Source organism: Dioszegia hungarica (genome assembly GCF_025882075.1).
Source record: "Dioszegia hungarica strain PDD-24b-2 chromosome Unknown MKK02contig_6, whole genome shotgun sequence".
Lineage (NCBI taxonomy): Eukaryota > Fungi > Basidiomycota > Tremellomycetes > Tremellales > Bulleribasidiaceae > Dioszegia > Dioszegia hungarica.
In genome coordinates this window covers 273,623-290,162 of record NW_026515768.1, presented here as the reverse complement: position 1 = coordinate 290,162, position 16,540 = coordinate 273,623, and the positions used below count along the sequence as shown (strand labels likewise).

General features: G+C 58.1%; 5 protein-coding genes across 5 annotated transcripts; 4 read left to right on the top strand and 1 right to left on the bottom strand.

Moving 5' to 3' along the window:
* Positions 1-51: 51 nt before the first annotated feature.
* MKK02DRAFT_22515 (putative WD-repeat protein) lies at positions 52-2,186 on the top strand (the record flags this gene model as incomplete). The annotated part of the gene is made up of 6 exons (XM_053086577.1): positions 52-319; positions 380-499; positions 554-914; positions 963-1,317; positions 1,370-1,678; positions 1,734-2,186. 6 exons carry the CDS (start codon positions 52-54, stop codon positions 2,184-2,186), a joined length of 1,866 nt encoding a protein of 621 aa, XP_052947644.1.
* A 3,167-nt stretch (positions 2,187-5,353) lies between these two features.
* Positions 5,354-8,034, bottom strand: MKK02DRAFT_31416 (uncharacterized protein; the record flags this gene model as incomplete). The annotated part of the gene is made up of 6 exons (XM_053088286.1): positions 5,354-5,503; positions 5,589-5,830; positions 5,891-6,084; positions 6,119-6,203; positions 6,326-7,295; positions 7,354-8,034. The coding sequence occupies 6 exons, from the start codon at positions 8,032-8,034 to the stop codon at positions 5,354-5,356; spliced, it is 2,322 nt and encodes a 773-aa protein (XP_052947643.1).
* Positions 8,035-8,299: 265 nt separating this feature from the next.
* Positions 8,300-9,233, top strand: MKK02DRAFT_42243 (uncharacterized protein; the record flags this gene model as incomplete). Its single annotated transcript, XM_053091900.1, has 2 exons — positions 8,300-8,974; positions 9,030-9,233. The coding sequence occupies 2 exons, from the start codon at positions 8,300-8,302 to the stop codon at positions 9,231-9,233; spliced, it is 879 nt and encodes a 292-aa protein (XP_052947642.1).
* Positions 9,234-10,119: 886 nt separating this feature from the next.
* MKK02DRAFT_31414 (uncharacterized protein) lies at positions 10,120-14,102 on the top strand (the record flags this gene model as incomplete). Its single annotated transcript, XM_053088285.1, has 5 exons — positions 10,120-10,159; positions 10,210-10,520; positions 10,574-11,932; positions 12,365-12,693; positions 12,755-14,102. The coding sequence occupies 5 exons, from the start codon at positions 10,120-10,122 to the stop codon at positions 14,100-14,102; spliced, it is 3,387 nt and encodes a 1,128-aa protein (XP_052947641.1).
* A 542-nt stretch (positions 14,103-14,644) lies between these two features.
* Positions 14,645-16,108, top strand: MKK02DRAFT_31413 (uncharacterized protein; the record flags this gene model as incomplete). The annotated part of the gene is made up of 1 exon (XM_053088284.1): positions 14,645-16,108. The coding sequence occupies one exon, from the start codon at positions 14,645-14,647 to the stop codon at positions 16,106-16,108; it is 1,464 nt and encodes a 487-aa protein (XP_052947640.1).
* Between the last annotated feature and the right edge of the window lie 432 nt (positions 16,109-16,540).

The window sequence follows — 16,540 nt, the reverse complement described above, 5'->3', positions numbered from 1 at the left end:
TCGTTGTTTGCCCGCGAGCAACCAGTGTGCATAGCCCCCTCGCTAGCTACCATGGAAGCTTTCTCGAGCGCCTCGCAGGGTACCAATGGGCATTTGTCACCTCGGCAACAGGAGAAGAAGCCTGCAGCTCCCGACATCTCGCTGGAGAGCATCTCGCTGGATGAGTCCAAGCTGGACCGCGAAATCGCCCTGCTCGTTTCGCAGTACCTCGACTCCCGGTCCTATGGGCATGTAGCGAGGGTCATTGATGAGGAGATACTGCGTCAGCCTAGGCGGGAGGAGCGGGAGGAGGTGGAGCTTGTCGAGCGCGCATTGACGGGTAAGCTCTAGGCGCATGGTCAGAGGCTGGAGGGCCGAGGTCTAGAGCTGATCTTGCCAGACGGGGACTTTGGCTCTATCGAAGCCTTCCTTGCTCGACCGGGACTGCTCAAGCCCCAGACGCAAAAGGCGTTCATGTACATGACATACCGCCAGCAATTCCTAGAGCATATCGAAAACCGTCAGTCTCCCCCTCTCCTTGGTCCGCTGCCAAAACGCTGATGCTGACCCTCAGGTGAATCTCAGAAAGCCTTCAACCTCCTCCAAAAGCGCCTGAAGCCACTAGAGCACTATCAGCCATATCCGTACGACTTCTACTCGCTCTCATACCTCACCTCGGCGGGGACGGTGCATGACGTTCCGAGCTTCAAGGACTGGGCGGGAGTCGAGCCGGAGAGGGAGAAGCTGGTGGGCATGTGGCGGGATCTGGTGGATGCGGAGCATCTCCGACCGGCTGGATCGGGCACACTATTGGCCACGCCAGGAGGAGCGGGGAAGATGGAAGAGGGGAGACTGGTACAGCTGTTGAGGCAGGCAGGTGCTTGGCAGGTGCAGCAATGTACAAGGCGGGGCAGGGGTCCTTGGCGGGTCGCATCGTAAGTCTCCGTCTCTAGCCTTCGCATAACTGTATGCTGACGTGTCAGATTACTGCAAGACTACCATCCCTTGGCTATTCCGACACGCCTCGCCCACCTTCTCCCTCTGCACAAGACCAACATCAAATGCGTCGCCTTCCTCACCGCCAACGGCAGCCTCGCAGCCAGCGGCTCGAGCGACTCTACCGTCAAGATCTTCTCGACGGAAGACGGTATCATCCGGCATACCCTCCGCGGCCATACTTCGCGAATATGGGACCTGGACTGCAGTGCAACTGGAGTCTTGGCGAGTGCGTCGGGAGACGGGTCGGTCCGGCTTTGGGGCGTGGATGGGGAGGAACAGGGAGTCCTGAAGGGAGAAGGCGGGGATGTGTATGGTGTAAGATGGAGGACGGGTCACGAAGTCAGTCCAGTATCGGTCCCCGCTAGGTTCAGAATCGATACTGATCAAGCAGGACCAGCTCCTCACGGCCAACTACGACCGCATCCTACGCCTCTTCTCCACCTCCACCGGCCAGCTCATCCGTACCTTCTCGGGACACGCTCACTCCTGTCTCGCAGTCGCTGTCGACTCTACCGGTAACATGATCGCCTCAGGCTCAAAGGACAGGCACATGCGTTTATGGGACGCGGTCGGCGGGGTGTGCGTGACGACCATGCCGGCGTGTTTGGGGGAGGTGTCGAGTGTGGAGTTTGACGAGGGTGGAAGGTATCTTTTGGCGGGGTGTAAAGACAACTCCAACAGTTTGTGGGATCTAAGAATGGTAAGTCATTCCAGTCTGACGTTTGACGGTATGGAGGGAGAAGCTGACGGTGTAGCAACGCAACCTGTACCGCTATACCGGACACCAAAACACCGCCAAAAACCTCATCCGCTGTTCTTTCGCCCAGGATTCTGCCCTTGTGGTTGGCGGATCCGAGGATGGCGGAGTCTACGTCTGGGAACGAGAGGGCGGCTCTTCCGCGGCAAGCACGACAGTCTCAACCTCTCTTGTCCCAAGTAATAAGACGGAACCCACCAGCCCATATCTCGGCGTCGGCGTCAACCCCACCCCAAATCGCGCATCCCCGGCGTACTATCCCAAGCCGGCTCTCCAGCCGGCTCATGTGGCGTCCTCGGGCGGAGCAAATGTCCGGCCCCTACATGTACTGGAGGGGCATGGGGAGGGGGCGGTGTTTGATGTGAGGTGGAGGGCGGGGGTCATGGTCAGTGCGGGGGAGGATGGGTGTGTGGGTGTTTGGGAGGGAGAAGAGAGGGAAGAGGACGGATGAACGCGGGGCAGGAAGAGGCAAGGAGGAAGAAAGGGTCCAGTCGCCCGCCGAATCAGGTCACGCCGTCCGGCCTCATCGGCGACCCGAGTCAGCGCCTCCAGCTGCCAGTATCGAAGCTATATCTCGGAGGACCAATCTCGACCGGCCGGATCCACCAAGCGGGATCTCCGGCAACGTCCATGCTCGTCGCCGGGCGATAGGGCGGCCATAACCAGTGCTGTATGATGCTCCAGGCAGGCGACTCGCCTGCCAAACATCGTCCGCAAGAGCGGAGGAGATTCTTACATCTACGTTGTATCGCTACACCATATGGATTGTCACAGGATGGGCAGGTCGGCGGGTCCGAGCGGCCTTGCGAAGCTATTCTGCTGACTAGTTTACGCTCATTGTGCACTGACACTACGGAAGCCTTCCTTGCTGACAACCTGAAAGAAGCAAGCTTTGACGACCAATACTGACCGCTGCCACCTTGCTGTTTGCATCTACCTCTTCTCCTTCCCCTCTTATCGTCGTGTAACCCCCCTCCCTCCATATGGCTCGTTATCTTGCACCGATGAGCCACATCAAGCAATCGCAACACATCCGTGTCCGTGATCGCGTCACGAGGCGCCCGCCACGGGACGCAGGTCGGGACAGCGATACCTCATTCACGGAGAGCCGAAGCAATGTCCCGGAAGCAAGTGACTGTCGCAAGGCCTCAGTCAAAGAAGTCCTTTGGACCCGAGTGCCGGAAGACGTGGACGAGCTTGACTCCGACTATTCCGAAGAGGACGAGATACAAGTAGTAGACGATCCGGATACAAAGGTCTTCGCGCCGGTCTCCCAGGCGGCTAGCGATGAGCAAGATGAGCAGGAGCTTGAGGAGACCGACGACCCGGCCGGGAGTGCCGCTTCGATTTCGGAAGACGCAAGAAGCGATAATTCCTATCCCTCGAAGCACCAAGATGACCAGCCGCAACACCCTCACGCCACTCTGGTCGAGGACGACCGGCAGCCGGCAGTCAGAAACTCCTGCATTGTCGCCCGCACCAAGCTCAGGCCGCTCGTCATCCCATGATCCCGTTGCGCAATCTCCACCCTCAGACAAGCAAGCCGCACCCGTTGCCTGCCATATCGAGTACGAAGACTGCCCGGAGGCGACGCACGGTCCGGGCGAGCACGAAGCCGGCGAAGACGACATCATGGCCGCCAACGATGAGGAGGAGCTCGAGATGGCGGAGCAGCCTGTCGCAGATCGTGCACGCCCAGCACCCAGCAGACTGCCCACGCGGCGAAACAATACCACTGTCCCCTCCCTCATCGAGGCCTCCTCACTCACGCCAACCTAGCGATCGATAATTATGAGCAGCAAAGCAAGCAGCTCGAAGCTAGTCGGAAGAAAGCTGTTGCGAGCGATACCCGAATTGCGCGACTCGAGTACGAGCTCAAGGCGGAACGGCTCAAATCGGATCTCGCTCGTCGGAACACGCAACGAGCGCGGCGAAGAGAGCTAGGTGGCGCGCGATGCAGAGTGTGTGAAGCTGCAGGCTCAGGAGATACAACGGCAGGAGGAGATTGCAGCGTTGGGGGAGGAGAAAATGAAGCTGCAAAGGGAGAAAACGAAGGCCCAGGCGGAGAGGTCAAAGCAATGCGCAGAGAAAGCGAAGCTGCAAGCGGAGGTGAAGAGATTGCAGCGGGACGTCAAGGAGGCCGACCGGATTGATTCACTGGCGGTCATGGAGGAAGGCAGGAATCCTCAAGCTTGATCAGGAGATAGGAGCCTTGAAGCGGGAGAGGGCAGCAGTGGGCGGGCATCACTTTCCAGCTGTCTGCTGATTCATCAGAGTGACCCTCCAATCGATCAGATTGTCGCGTACATGGTCACTATGCCCGCAGCGAAGCTCCCGGATCATCGAGAGTGGGACTCGTTCGGCCGAGCATGCTTCGGCTACTGCGGTCACCCGGCTCAATACATCTTCCCTTCGAGCTTTACCGCCAGCGACATCGTCAAATATGACAGCAAAGCAAATTGCATGAACAACGCTCTTGAGCTTTGCTTTGGTCTGAGAGCGGATCCCAAATGGAGCATATGGGCTCGAGGCGACCACATGAATAGTCTCATGCTGGACATCAGGTCGTGCTATCTCCAATTGATGGACGAGAAGGAGGACATGCGGCTGGTCGATGTGTGGATTGAAAGTATCTTCGCGGAACTGAAGAAGCTCTGAGTAGCTGGACAACGATTGGCTGTGCGTTGCTTTTGGTGAGTCTAGCAGTACAGCATGGACATGTGTGACCCGTACTGATGATGGCTCAGCGTTAGATCCGGATCGGCGCCAGCTAGGTCTTGAGGACCTTCTGCGCCAATACGACATGAGCGCACGCCTGCCAGCAATCCTGGAATTTATCCACGCTCGCCTCGACAAAAACGCTAAGGCGCCTGATCCACCATTCCTCTCGCGCTCGCAATCCTCTACCAGCATGTCCTCCTCCCTTCCCACCGACGACATCGCGCCGCAAAGGTCTTTCGCCCGATTCAAGGGCAAGCCAGCGGCGGCTCCGGTGCCCGCAGACCTCTGGGCGGCCTTCAACGAGGACGTCTCGTCGATGGCGAGCACATCCACAGACACCATGCCGGAAGCCATCGATCGTTATTGGGGTCGCTTTGGTAAGGCTCATCCGGGCTTCGACGCTCTAGTCCTTCTCGCTCGCGATGTCCTCGCCATACCTGTCTCGTCCGCTGGGGTGGAGCGGCTGTTCTCATTGTGCGGAATCGTGTACGGGCACAATCGAGGCAGGCTGGGGGCGAAGAATCTTATGGCTCAGGCGTCGGTTGGGGAATGGGCGAAGGAGGGGTATGATCTGGAGAATGATAAGGAGGATGGAGATGCGGTGGCTGAGAAGTGAGTGGGTGTCTCCTGTACATCCCACATAGCTTGTGTGGCGGGAATGGGCGGGATGGATGCCGACCGGTCTTTCGTTTGCTTGCGGTCGGTGTTGCCTATGCCTCGAACCTACTAAATCTACTATATCAGTCCTACTATTACTAATATAGTAAATTCCACACTGACAGCTACTATACTATGCAGAGTAATAGTGGCCTCCACCCTACTATTATTGTACTATTAATATAGACCTTGGCCTACCCCCTACTATTATTGAGTATAGTAATCTAGTAATGGTAAAAGCTAGTCGTCATCTTCCTCTTTGACACATTGCTCGCTGTCATCTTCTTCGCTCAGGTCCCGATCAGGGTCTTCAGAGTCAAAGTCGAGATCAGTATCGGAGTCAGAGTCAGGCCATAAAAGCTCGTTTCTGATCGAGGTTGCCTTGGGAATCTGCTCCGAAGCGCGGGATGGCACTATTGTGGGTCGCTGGGCAATCTCAGCTATCATTCACAAGGCTGTCCACGTGAATACTCACCAAGTCCGGTGCCAAGGGCATTGAAGTGGATTCGGCCATCGGACGAGTGGCAAGGACTGGCGCTTCGTGATGCATCCTTTTGGATGAGCCCACAGTGGGTAGCGGTATGGACGGCCACTGGGCCCGTATCCATGGCAGCGACCCTTCCACGCCGCAGTCGATGGTGTCGAGGAGCCACGGGTCTCTTGGGCCGTCGGGGGAGGGGGCCGGGTAGTCAGAGGGTGGAAAGCAGGGCTCATCGCCTGGCCGTATCCTGCTCGGGCGCAATCCTGAGAGGGGCAGGGAGCCGGCTGACCCCTTACCTGCGTCTGTTGTGGCTTGATAGTTGAACATTATGCTTCCGTATTGTGTTGATGAGCGTTCCTGGACAGGTGGTTCAGATAGTGGAGCTACGCTGAGGTACAATGGCAAGAAAGACTCTAGAGACCGCGGTGCAGCCAAGTGTAGCAGCAAAGAAGCGTGGCGACAGTTCAAAAGAAGCTGACAATAAAGGAAGCTCGTCGATCAGCTTCTCGTCCTTCTGAGTCCACCTCACTCTAGCACAACCCTTAATACGCAAGCCACAAGTGCTGGCTTCTGTGACGCTGACTTGGCGCCCGGAGTTCAGCGTCCTGACTATGTGCATAGCCTGCTCGATCCATATATCACACCGGTCCCGCGGTGCCAACCCCGTGTGAGCGTCACTTCGTCCTGCTTTCAACGATACTTATCCATCCATGAAGAGAGTAAGGATTCACTCTCGCCACCACCCTCAGGGCCGATCTTCTTCCTCCAATCTAGTAGAGTAGGCTTCATCGTTCCGCCTTTGAGACCGGTATTGTGTATGACCAGCCCAGAGGAAGTCTGCGCTTCAGCCTGTCCGCCAGTAGGTTCTGTCCGCTCGATCAGTCCCCTCAACCACCCCAGCTGGAGGTTCCGACTATCGAGTCCTTGCGTACATCTAATTCCCCGAGCATCCAGCGTGAGATACGCAGCCACCAATTTCCGGTAATGGCGCTCGCGAGCCTCCACTGAAGAAATCACTGGGACTCCCGTCCGATTTGAGACACGAGGAGCAGTCTGGGCAGACGTCGCCGCTGTATCCTGCTTGTTGATACGAGCACGTTTGGTCTTTGCCTCCACAACAAGCGGCCGCAAGCGCTCACCAGTATTCCGAGCAGCTGGCGGGTCCAGGAATCGATACGTCCGTTTGGATTTGCGGTCATCGATCTCCCTGGGTACCTCATGAATCGCATAGCCCTCGTAACTTCGATGATCGGAGCTCGGATAGGTCGTCCGATGGATGATTTGGTCCAGACACCACAGAGGTATCTGCATGCCACAAGTCCTTGCGGTGCGAAGTATGCCCCGACTCGTGAGCGTTGCTAGTCTCCGCCGAATTTTGGATCTAAGCCTCATTCTGTTCCTCTGTCGGAGGGTTGTTTCGTGGGCCGGGACACCAAGTTGCATGTGCTCCGACCAATTTGGAAAGGCTGCCGACGACTGGCGTTGAGTGGTTAAATTACCCTTGGGATGGCCAGACTCAGAGTCATTCTCGCCCTTAAGAATCCGCTCGCCTTCGCTTTGATCACTCGCGCCGCAATCAGTGTCTTCGGACTCAGATATGGAGACTGGGTAGAAGTCGGATTCAGGCGATAAGGACTCTTTTCTGTTCGTCCTTGCGGTCAGATCCTGCTCGAGAGTGCGGGATACCTCGGTACTCGCTTGCTAGGTACTTTCAGCTATCGTTTACCGGCGCAGTGCAAAGTGCCACAATGATACTCACAACCTCCGGTATAAAGGGAGTTGAGGACGACTCAGGATGGACGTCTGAGATCCTTGCTGCCTCGGATCTTTCTTGGTTGAGGATTGCCGCCAATGGCGCGAGTGGCCACCACTGGGGACCGATCCATGGAAGCGCCCCTTCCATACGGCGATCAGTGGTGTGGAGTAGCCAAGGATCCCTGGGACCGTGGTCGACCTCCAATCCCGTAGGGGCAAGATCATACCCATGAAAGCTGGAGAAGTTCAAGCCTTGACCCTCCGACTTGGAGCTCATTCCATCGGGATGTGTTATTGAAGACCACCTTTGCCTGCCGACCTTGCGGCCGGTACCAGTACTGTTCGATCGATAACCAGACATCCTGAGTCTTGTATCGTGTTGTGAGTGAAGTGGTGGCAAGATTACGATACTGAGAGGATATGTAGGACGGGGCAGTACCAGAGGCGATCCGTCAGGCTTGAGCTCGACAGCAGAAGAGAAGCGTGACGACATGAGGTCCAAAGGAAGTGGCAACAACGGACGATCAAGTTCTGGCTTCTTGAATGCAAGACCTAGATTCTTCGTGTAGGTCAGACCATCAGCGCCCCTTGGCAACGTACAAGTTCCTGCTGGGTTCACCGCATCTGTCACGACACGCACAGCAGGTCGCCACACATGGAGCAATCTGAAACCGCGGTGAAACATGTTACGGCATCGCCACCAGGGAGGTGACGCGACTCGGCGCGACACCCACGCGACTACCACTTCCTCTCAAACTGCCTCTTATCCTCTTATCGGCTTTTCGCTCGAGGTCCCCTTCCTACATCGAGGATTCAGGTGAGTCTCACATAGTACACTGGCAGGATACCGGCAAGTAGGCCTTCAGTGCGGAGAACTTTTATTGAGCTACTCAGAGCTGACGCGACAGGCCGACTCACCCTTTCCCTCGCCTCGTCCGGCCGAGTACATCATGTCACCTCTACATTTCATCTCTCAGGCATCACAGGAGGTGGAGGGCATCGGAACGGCTCTCAAGGAGATGAAGGTGGAGACGGTGAAGATGGAGAAGGAAGGAGACGCTCCGACTGGCGTCGATTTCCGGCTGGACGCGACGAGGTCTTCGGCTGAAGTACGCGAGGAGGCGTTCAAGGAGGCAGCACAGGAGCTCGGACAGAAGCACAAGGACGTAGAGAATGAAGAAGTCTTCGCAGGCGACTATACTCCACCCAACTCGGAATTCGGCTCGGACAGCGAAGACGACGTCAGCAGCGAGGTGTCGGACGAGACGGACTCGTCTGTTGACTGGGAAGATGGCAGGGAGGCGGAAGATGAGGACGAGGAGGATGTGACTATGGACGATGGTGGAGCAGATCAGGGGGCTGGAGTAGATGGGGACGCCGGGAAGCAGCCAGCAGTCGATCCCGCCGAATCGGTACACCCTACTCCCTCCATCGACCCCATCCTCCTCGCAGCCGATACCCTACTCCGTCACCTCCGTCGCACAAACACAGCAACTCTTACAGCAGCGGTCAAGACGTCTACCGCTCGGGAACGTCGTATCAGTCGCCTAGACAACCACCTCGACGCGGAGCGGTACGTCTCGCAGCAACTCCGGCGGCTTCTCCGGCGTACCCAGGTCGAGCTGGTCGAGATGACGGAGGGGAAGCTCAAGCTGGAGGAGGAAAAACTTGATGCTGAAGGAAGCGAGCTCCAAGGCAGAGAAGAAGCGGGACGAGGCGGAGAAGGGCAAGCAGCGTGCCGAGAAGGCGCATAAGGCGGCGGAGGGGAAGCTGGCGATGATCAGGGAGGCGCATGATATGGAGAGGGAGATGTACTTGGCGAAGATAAAGGGGCTAGTTGGGGAGAAGGAGGCTGATGATGGGATCATATATATCAGTGACTGATAGGAGAGCAGTCACATGTTACGAAATGTGAGTAAGGATGTGTCACGGTGGGTGCTGAACCAGCTGGCGGGGCCTGGTTCGAGCCTGGTATGGGGGAAAGTCGAGGGACAGGCGAGGACTAGTCCGGGGATGATGATAGCTAGACTAGCTGCCAGCGGGTTCAGCTGCGAGGAGGCGAAGCCGAGGTGGTGTGTTCGAGGCTAACAAAGATGCAAGGTATATCTAGGCTAGGTGCGAGGTAACAACAATACGAGAGCTACAAGGGAACGAGGCCTAGCAACGAGAGTCCGATATATACCCAACTAGTCCTGATCCCTCTTCTTCACCGCCTGATCCCTGTACGCCGCCAAGACCGAGTCATGCCCGTGAGGGCGGTGCGTGGATAAGGGTGAGAATGTGGGGAGGACCGGAAGGTACGACCGAGCGAGGCGCGAGACGAGAGGGTAGATAAGGTAGGGCTTGGCCGAGAGCGGGGGAGTTGCCGCGTGGGGCGCGCGTGGAACCGAGAGTGGAGATAGTGCTGCGCGAGGCACGGGGTAATGAGCGCGGATTCGAAGGTATGAGGAGCTTGAAGGTTTGGGTGGCAATGCCGAGAGCTGCCGAACCGGCGGGTCCGGATAGGATCATGACAGGATGCAGTACTAAGCGTTGGCCATCTGGAGCGGAATGGTCTGAGTGCCTCTGGGCTGTCAGGTGCATCATTGGAGGCTAGGTGTGGGCGCCGACACCAGTCCGTGATGGTCTTTGATGCTCACTTCAGAGACCCGCAAGCGACTCCCAGCGGCATTAGGTGAAACGTGTTACGTCATCAGAGTCAACCAACTAGCTTCTTCCCGCTTGCTCCTCATTCCTCATTTCTACTTCAACCTTCTTATTCCTGCGAACAATGACAAGCCCTTCCAGCAGCAAGGTGTCATCCGCTGGACGTGAGTGATCGTAGTCCTAGCAGTGCAAGCGTCACCAGCTGATTTCTCAGCCTCATCGATGGTAATTGCGGGTCGCCCATCGCCTGCACGGAGTCGCAAACCACACCCGCTCTCCGACGCCCCATTCACCTTTGATTATGTCCATCAGCAGCCTATACCGCCGGGACGTACAGAGACCTTCAGCGACTCATCTACCTCACTTGAGGTATCAAGGCGGTCAAAGACTTTGTCGCAAGTCAGCGATACGAGCGCCCTGCAGGAGGTCGATCTCAATCGACTAGTTGAAGGGAGGTTGAGAAAGAAGAGGTTGAGTGACGAGGAGGTTACAGTCAAAGCGAAAAAATCGAAGACAGATGATCCAGTAAGTCCATGTATCTGACCCAGAACATCAGATCTCTCAGCTGAGACCGCCAGCCACCTCGGCCAAATATCGAAGTCATGCTGATGGACTACCAATCGGACTCGTCTGCGGACTTTACCGAGTCGGAGGGTGGTGATAGTGAGGCCGAAAGGAAGGAGGACGAGGATGATATCGGGATGGAGAGCGACTCTTCAGATGAGTGGGTACATGAAGATGTAGGAGGATATGCGGAGGAGGCGGAAGAGGGATCGGAGGGATCAGGCGGATCGGAGGACGGTCTCGACGGCTCAAACCCGGCGCTCGAATGTCTTCCTCCCACCCTCCGGGCCGTCGGAAGCAACATGCTCTATATGCAGCGGCGGATCGATCGACTCGAGAAGACACTTCTCCCCCTCAAAGCCAACAAGGCCCGCGCCGGGCGCATCTCGCGGCAGCTCGAAGCGGAGCGCTTCGTCTCGGCACGGTACCGCCATCTCGTCCAGAGCCTTCAGCAGCAGCTGGTCTCTATCATGGAGTCGAAAGAGCACCTGGAGCAGAAGTTGAAGAAGGCGCTGGCTCCTCAGCTGGAAGCGGAAAAGAGGGCGAAGGAAGCGGAGGAAGCCCTCGCTCTTGTCAAGGAGGCGAGTGACCAGCAGCGGGGGGAGCTTGTTTCGGCGAGGGATGCGGCAGAGGGGGAACGGGCGGCGGCGATGACTCGAGCGCTCAGCGCCGAAGTGCGGCTGCGGGTGATGGAGAAGAAGTATGCCCAGCTGGAGGTGGAAGTGGAGGGGAAGCGGAAGGAGACATTGACGTTGGGGAGCCTCCTCAATCGGACGCGCGCGGAGCTCGGAGCGGCGGCGCAGAACCTCTCGGCTATGGAGACGGAGCGTCTGCAATTACTCGATTCTCGACAGCGAGCGGAGGATCGGGCGCAGAACGCCGAGACGGAACTGGTATCGGCGCGACAGCAAACGGCGCATCTCACAGCGCAACTCGCTCAAGCGGTATCGGCCCACTCGGACGCGCAGAGCGGGATTGCCAATATTAGCGCATACCTCGAATCGGCCCGAGCGGAGACAGAGCTCGCTCGAGAGCAGATCCGGGCTCAGACTTCGGCGTGGGCGGCCACCGAGCAGCAGCTACAGGGTCAGCTGGGTCAGGCAAAGCGCCTCAAAGAGGAGGCATATGGGAAGATCAGTCAATCACAGGCGGGGCACAAGGAGGCGGAGAAGCGGAAGGAGGAGCTGAAGCCGGCTCTTCGGCTGGAGCGGGTGGCGGCGGATGAGATTGGTGGCAAGTTGAGGGTGGCGGAGGGGAGGACGGCGGAGGTTGAGCGGAAATTGGGGATGATGAGGGAGGCGCACGAGATGGAGAGGGAGATGTACGTTCAGAAGATAAGGACACTCTCGGAGGCGCGTTCTGGGGCGTCGAAGGTCAAGGTGGAGAGGGAGTGATGGCGGGCGAAGGCGATAATCACGGTGGCGCGAGCTGGAAGGGCTAGGGGTGAGGGACTGGATGCGGTCTGTGTAGCGGACTCTTGTTTGTATATTGGCTTCCTTTGTAGACAATGCTACAGAGCTATGGCTCGTCTATACACTGTCGTCCATCATTCTGAGTGGAGACGAGGCGGATCCAAGCGCTCCGCAGCGCTCGGAATCTTCCGCTGCATGAGTGAGCTCTTATCTGAAACACATTACGTCATCACGCGTCAGCATGCAGCTGCTGCTTCGCCGCTCACTTTCATTCTCTGATCTGTCCATCATCAGCTATACCCTTGACAGCCTCTGCCTAGCCATTCTTTTCGTACATCGTAGGTATGCTCTCATCCTCGTGGAAGATCTACTTATGGCGATGCTGACAAGAAGGCCTGCCGCACGGACCGACCAAGCTCCGCCCCTTCGCCTCGTCTCATCCTCGCCACGATCCTCCTCCCTCTTTCCCTTCCCCCGACTACTTACCTACGGCCGGAGTGGCATTCAGTCTCGCCTCATCTTGTATCGCGAAAGATGGCGTCGCGCTCGTACTCGGATCATCAGGCCAACCAAGCAGAGCAGAAGCGGAAGCTGCAGCTGGACGGGCCGTATGAGGAGACGGAGGCTGGTCCAGCTGGTCACACCAGCTTTGGCCCGACTGACACGTCAAACCAAGCTGTCCAAGGCGAGCTCTCGGATCACTGCGACAGGAAACGGCCGAAGTAGACGACGCGTACCATTCAGCGATGGGCAAGACCGCGGGTGATCGGTGATCCCGGACAGCGAGGACGGCCGGGAGTCCGACTCGTCAGCCGAGGCCACGGAATTGGAAGGCGAAGCTAGCGACATAGAGGACGAGTCGATGGATAGCGACTCGTCTGAGGAGTGGGCGGAGGTGGGTGAAGGGGAAGAGTCAGCAGGAGAAGAGGAGGATGAAGAAGGGGAGGATGAGATGGGTGGAGCGGAGAATCTCGAGCCGATGGCATCCGGGTCAACCCTCGGACATATCCACCCTACGCTCCGAGCGGCCCACTCCACCATCCTCGCTCTCGAACGGCGGCTCTTTGGGCTCCGCAAGACAAGCTCGTCCTCGACCTCCAAGACTCGGACCGATCGGCTCATCCGCCAGCTCGACGCCGAACGCTTCATCACCTCCCGATACCGTCAAGTCGCCCGGAAGCAGCAGTTACAGCTCGTCGCTGCCGTCGAGGGGAGAAGAGAAGCAGAGAAGCGGCTGCATACTGCAGGCCTGGCTCGATGGAGGTCCGAGAAGAAACTGGGAGAGGCGATGCAGGAGCTTGCCCAGGTCAAGGCTGCGGGAGAACGCCAAAGGGAAGAGTCGATGACGGAGAGGGTGGCGGCTAGAGGGCAGCACGAGGCGGAGGTGGCGAGGGCTGTACGAGCCGAGGAACGCCAGGCATCGGCCGAGAAAAGGGTCGCGCAGCTCGAGGCGGAGGCATTGGCGATGCGGAAGGGGTCGTCAGCGGAGAAGGCGGAGCTCGATCGTGTACGCGGGGGACTGGCGGAGGCGGTATGGAGGACCGGTCAGACTAGAGAGGAAGTCACCCGAGTGGCCGCCCAGCGGAACGCGGCGCAACAGGAAGCTCAAGATGCTACTGCGGCGCTAGCATGGGCGCGGAAGGCGACGACGGACGTCGAGACGCTCCTCGGCCAAGAGAAAGCGGCGTGGACAGTTAGCGACCAGCGACTGGCGACCCTCACTCAGACCACCGCCCGCACGATACAGCAACTCGAGCACCGACTTCGAGAGGCAGAGCAACGCAGGGACGACTCCCGGATCCCCGACAATAAGGCCTGCCGACTCCTGATGCGGTCGAATCAGCAAGTTCACGATTCTCGGGAGGAGTCGGAGCGCAGGAGGAAGGAGGCGGAAGAGGGGAAGAAGGAAGCGGAGAGGCAGGGCGAGCAGTGGAAGGCAACGTGCGAGACGGCACAAGCGGCGAAGGAGGAGGCGGTGCAGCGGCTGCGGGCTATGGAAGAGGGGGAGGCGGAGGCCGAAAGAAAGCTGGACCTGATGAGGGAAGCGCACGAGCTAGAGCGGGAGATGTACGTGGAGAGGCTGCGGGCCTTGACGGGGAGGACGGGTGTCAAGGTGGAGAGGGGGGATTGACGGACTGTTCCGGTTGTACATTGCTGTATAGAGTAGTCTTTCGGCTTGAGCGGACCAGTGGCAGAGGATGTGCAGCAGGTAGTTGTATTATAGACCAAGTTTTCTTCTCAGAGGACCAGGATTGTGCATAAGCCATGCAGAAAGCTTAGACTCGACAAGCACGAGGCAAGAACGGTGACGTCATCAGCATTCCTCGAATGCCTGAAACACATTACGTCATCAGGAAGTGAATGGCACGCTTGAAGCGCTGAAGCTTGTCGAGCGGACTTTGCTTCTATACATATACATTCGCTCTTGGAGTCACACCTCCTATCCGCTGGCCGGACTTAAAATCTGTTCCTGTCATCCCGACGGTTGACACAGCAGGTGAGTCCAGCTGTTCAAATTGGAACTGCGGCTGACGTCGATGTCTAGTACTACTTCGACCGTTCTCCCTGCGGGAACGATCACTCTGCCCTCCAGCCACCCTACACGCACATCATCCTGCCTCTCGCATCTCTCAGTTCTTATCTCATATCCCCCTTCCTTCGACGCTCACCAGGATGGCGGTCGGCCTACCTCTTGACCCCGTCGCGCTCAGCGCTGAGCTTCTCCGGGTCGAAGCCCTTCGAAAGCTCAAGGAGAGGAGGCAGGCCTCAGCCGAGCGTAGCTCTCAGCCACTCCGTCTCTCTCAGCTCCCGCCCGATACTCTCGAGTCGGACTTGGACGAGCCAAAGTCGGTCGATCGGCCCAGAAGTAATCGGCGAGCGGCAACCCCGGGCCAGCTGGACTCGGACGAGGAGGATGGAGCCTCGGCGGTCTTTACGGACGGCGAGGAGGCTACGGAAGAGGATGAAGACTTCGGGAGCGACAATGCTATGGATAGCGACTCGTCAGAGGAGTGGGAAGGGGAGGAGGAAGGAACAGGAGAGGACGAGAAGATGGCGGATTTGGATCGCGAGCCGAGCCCGAGCGCTTCCGCAGGCGACGGTATCGACCCTACCCTCCGAGCCGCCAACGCCAAGCTCACCTATCTTCAACGCCGGCTCTCGCGACTCGAGAAGGCGAACACAGGTCATTCGGCGGGCAAGCAGCGAGCGGACCGGACGGCCAACCAACTCGACGCGGAGCGAGCCCTCTCGGCCGGATATCGTCGGATCGTGCGCGCGCTGCAGCAGGAGCTGGCAGCCGAGCAGCAAAGGAGCTCAACGACAGCTAAAGAGCGCGCTGCTCTGGCGGCTGGAAAAGAGGCGGCGGAGGCGAAGCTGGTGCAGTCGGAAGGAAGCCTGAACTGGATGCGGGCGGACTACGAGAAATTCAGGACCGATCATTACGCCGATCGGCGGACTCTATGCTCGGAGAAGGAGGAGGCGATCGCCAGGTTGAAGGCGGTGGAGCTGGACATGAGAGCGGTTCAGGACAGCCTACAAGAGAAGCAGGGGCGGATGGACTTGGCGATAACGGAGATGGCGGCTCTCAAGGCGCAGGTGGAGCAGGCGGAGCGGGCAACAAGGGTTGCGGAGGAGCAACTAGCGACAGCGAATACAAAACATCACACCGAAGCGCAACACCTCCATGCCAAGGTGAACACGGCCGGGGTCCAGATAGCACTTGAGACGCCCGAAAGACGCCGGGCGGTCGAGAGCGAAAGCGAGTTACGGGTCCGGGTGGAGAAGGCGGATAATCTGAATCGGGAAGCGGCTGCGCGGGAGATGCTACTTCTGGCCAAGATCAACCGCCTCGATAGGAAGAATGGCGAGTTGGAGGACAAGCTGGAAGCGATCGGTGGAGGGTCTTGGCAAGAGGGGGTGGGATTGCGATCGGCAGTGGAGAAGGCGGAGAGACGGGTGGGAGAGGCGGAAAAGAAGCGAAAAGAGGCGGAGAAGCAGAGGCAAGAGGCGGCGGAGAGACTGGAAGTGCTCAAGGAGGCTCACGACATGGAGCGAGAGATGTATACGAGGCGGATCAGAGACCTGACGGGAAGGGGGAAAGTCAAGGTGGAGCGGGATGGTGGGGAGGCGCTTTGACAAGGTGTGCATATTGTGTTGTATGTGGCGGTATATGCGGGACGGAGGGAGGGTTCCGGAGGAGCTGTTCACTTCCAGTATTGTATGTGTGAGATAGAATATGGGTAAAGATTGTAGTTCGTAGTTAGCGGTATCAGCTCATAGAGTCATGGCAGTTTGTACGTATTTAACATCATGTAGCTTCGATGAGGCCTACAGCTGGAGCCAAACAACACAAGCAGACGAGAAGGAAGCGCAGAGGCGAAGCTGTTAAGCGCCCAAGCTGGTCGTAATGAATTCGAGGGTGCACGACCGCTTTGAGCACAGACCCTTGCTGGCATCGCCGCCCCTCCACAGACCGTCGCATCCGCCGATAGTCTCTCTACTCCTTCTCTTGTCTGAGCCACATACCTCGAAGTTATAGCAGCCAAGTGCCTGTCTCCGTCCAAACCG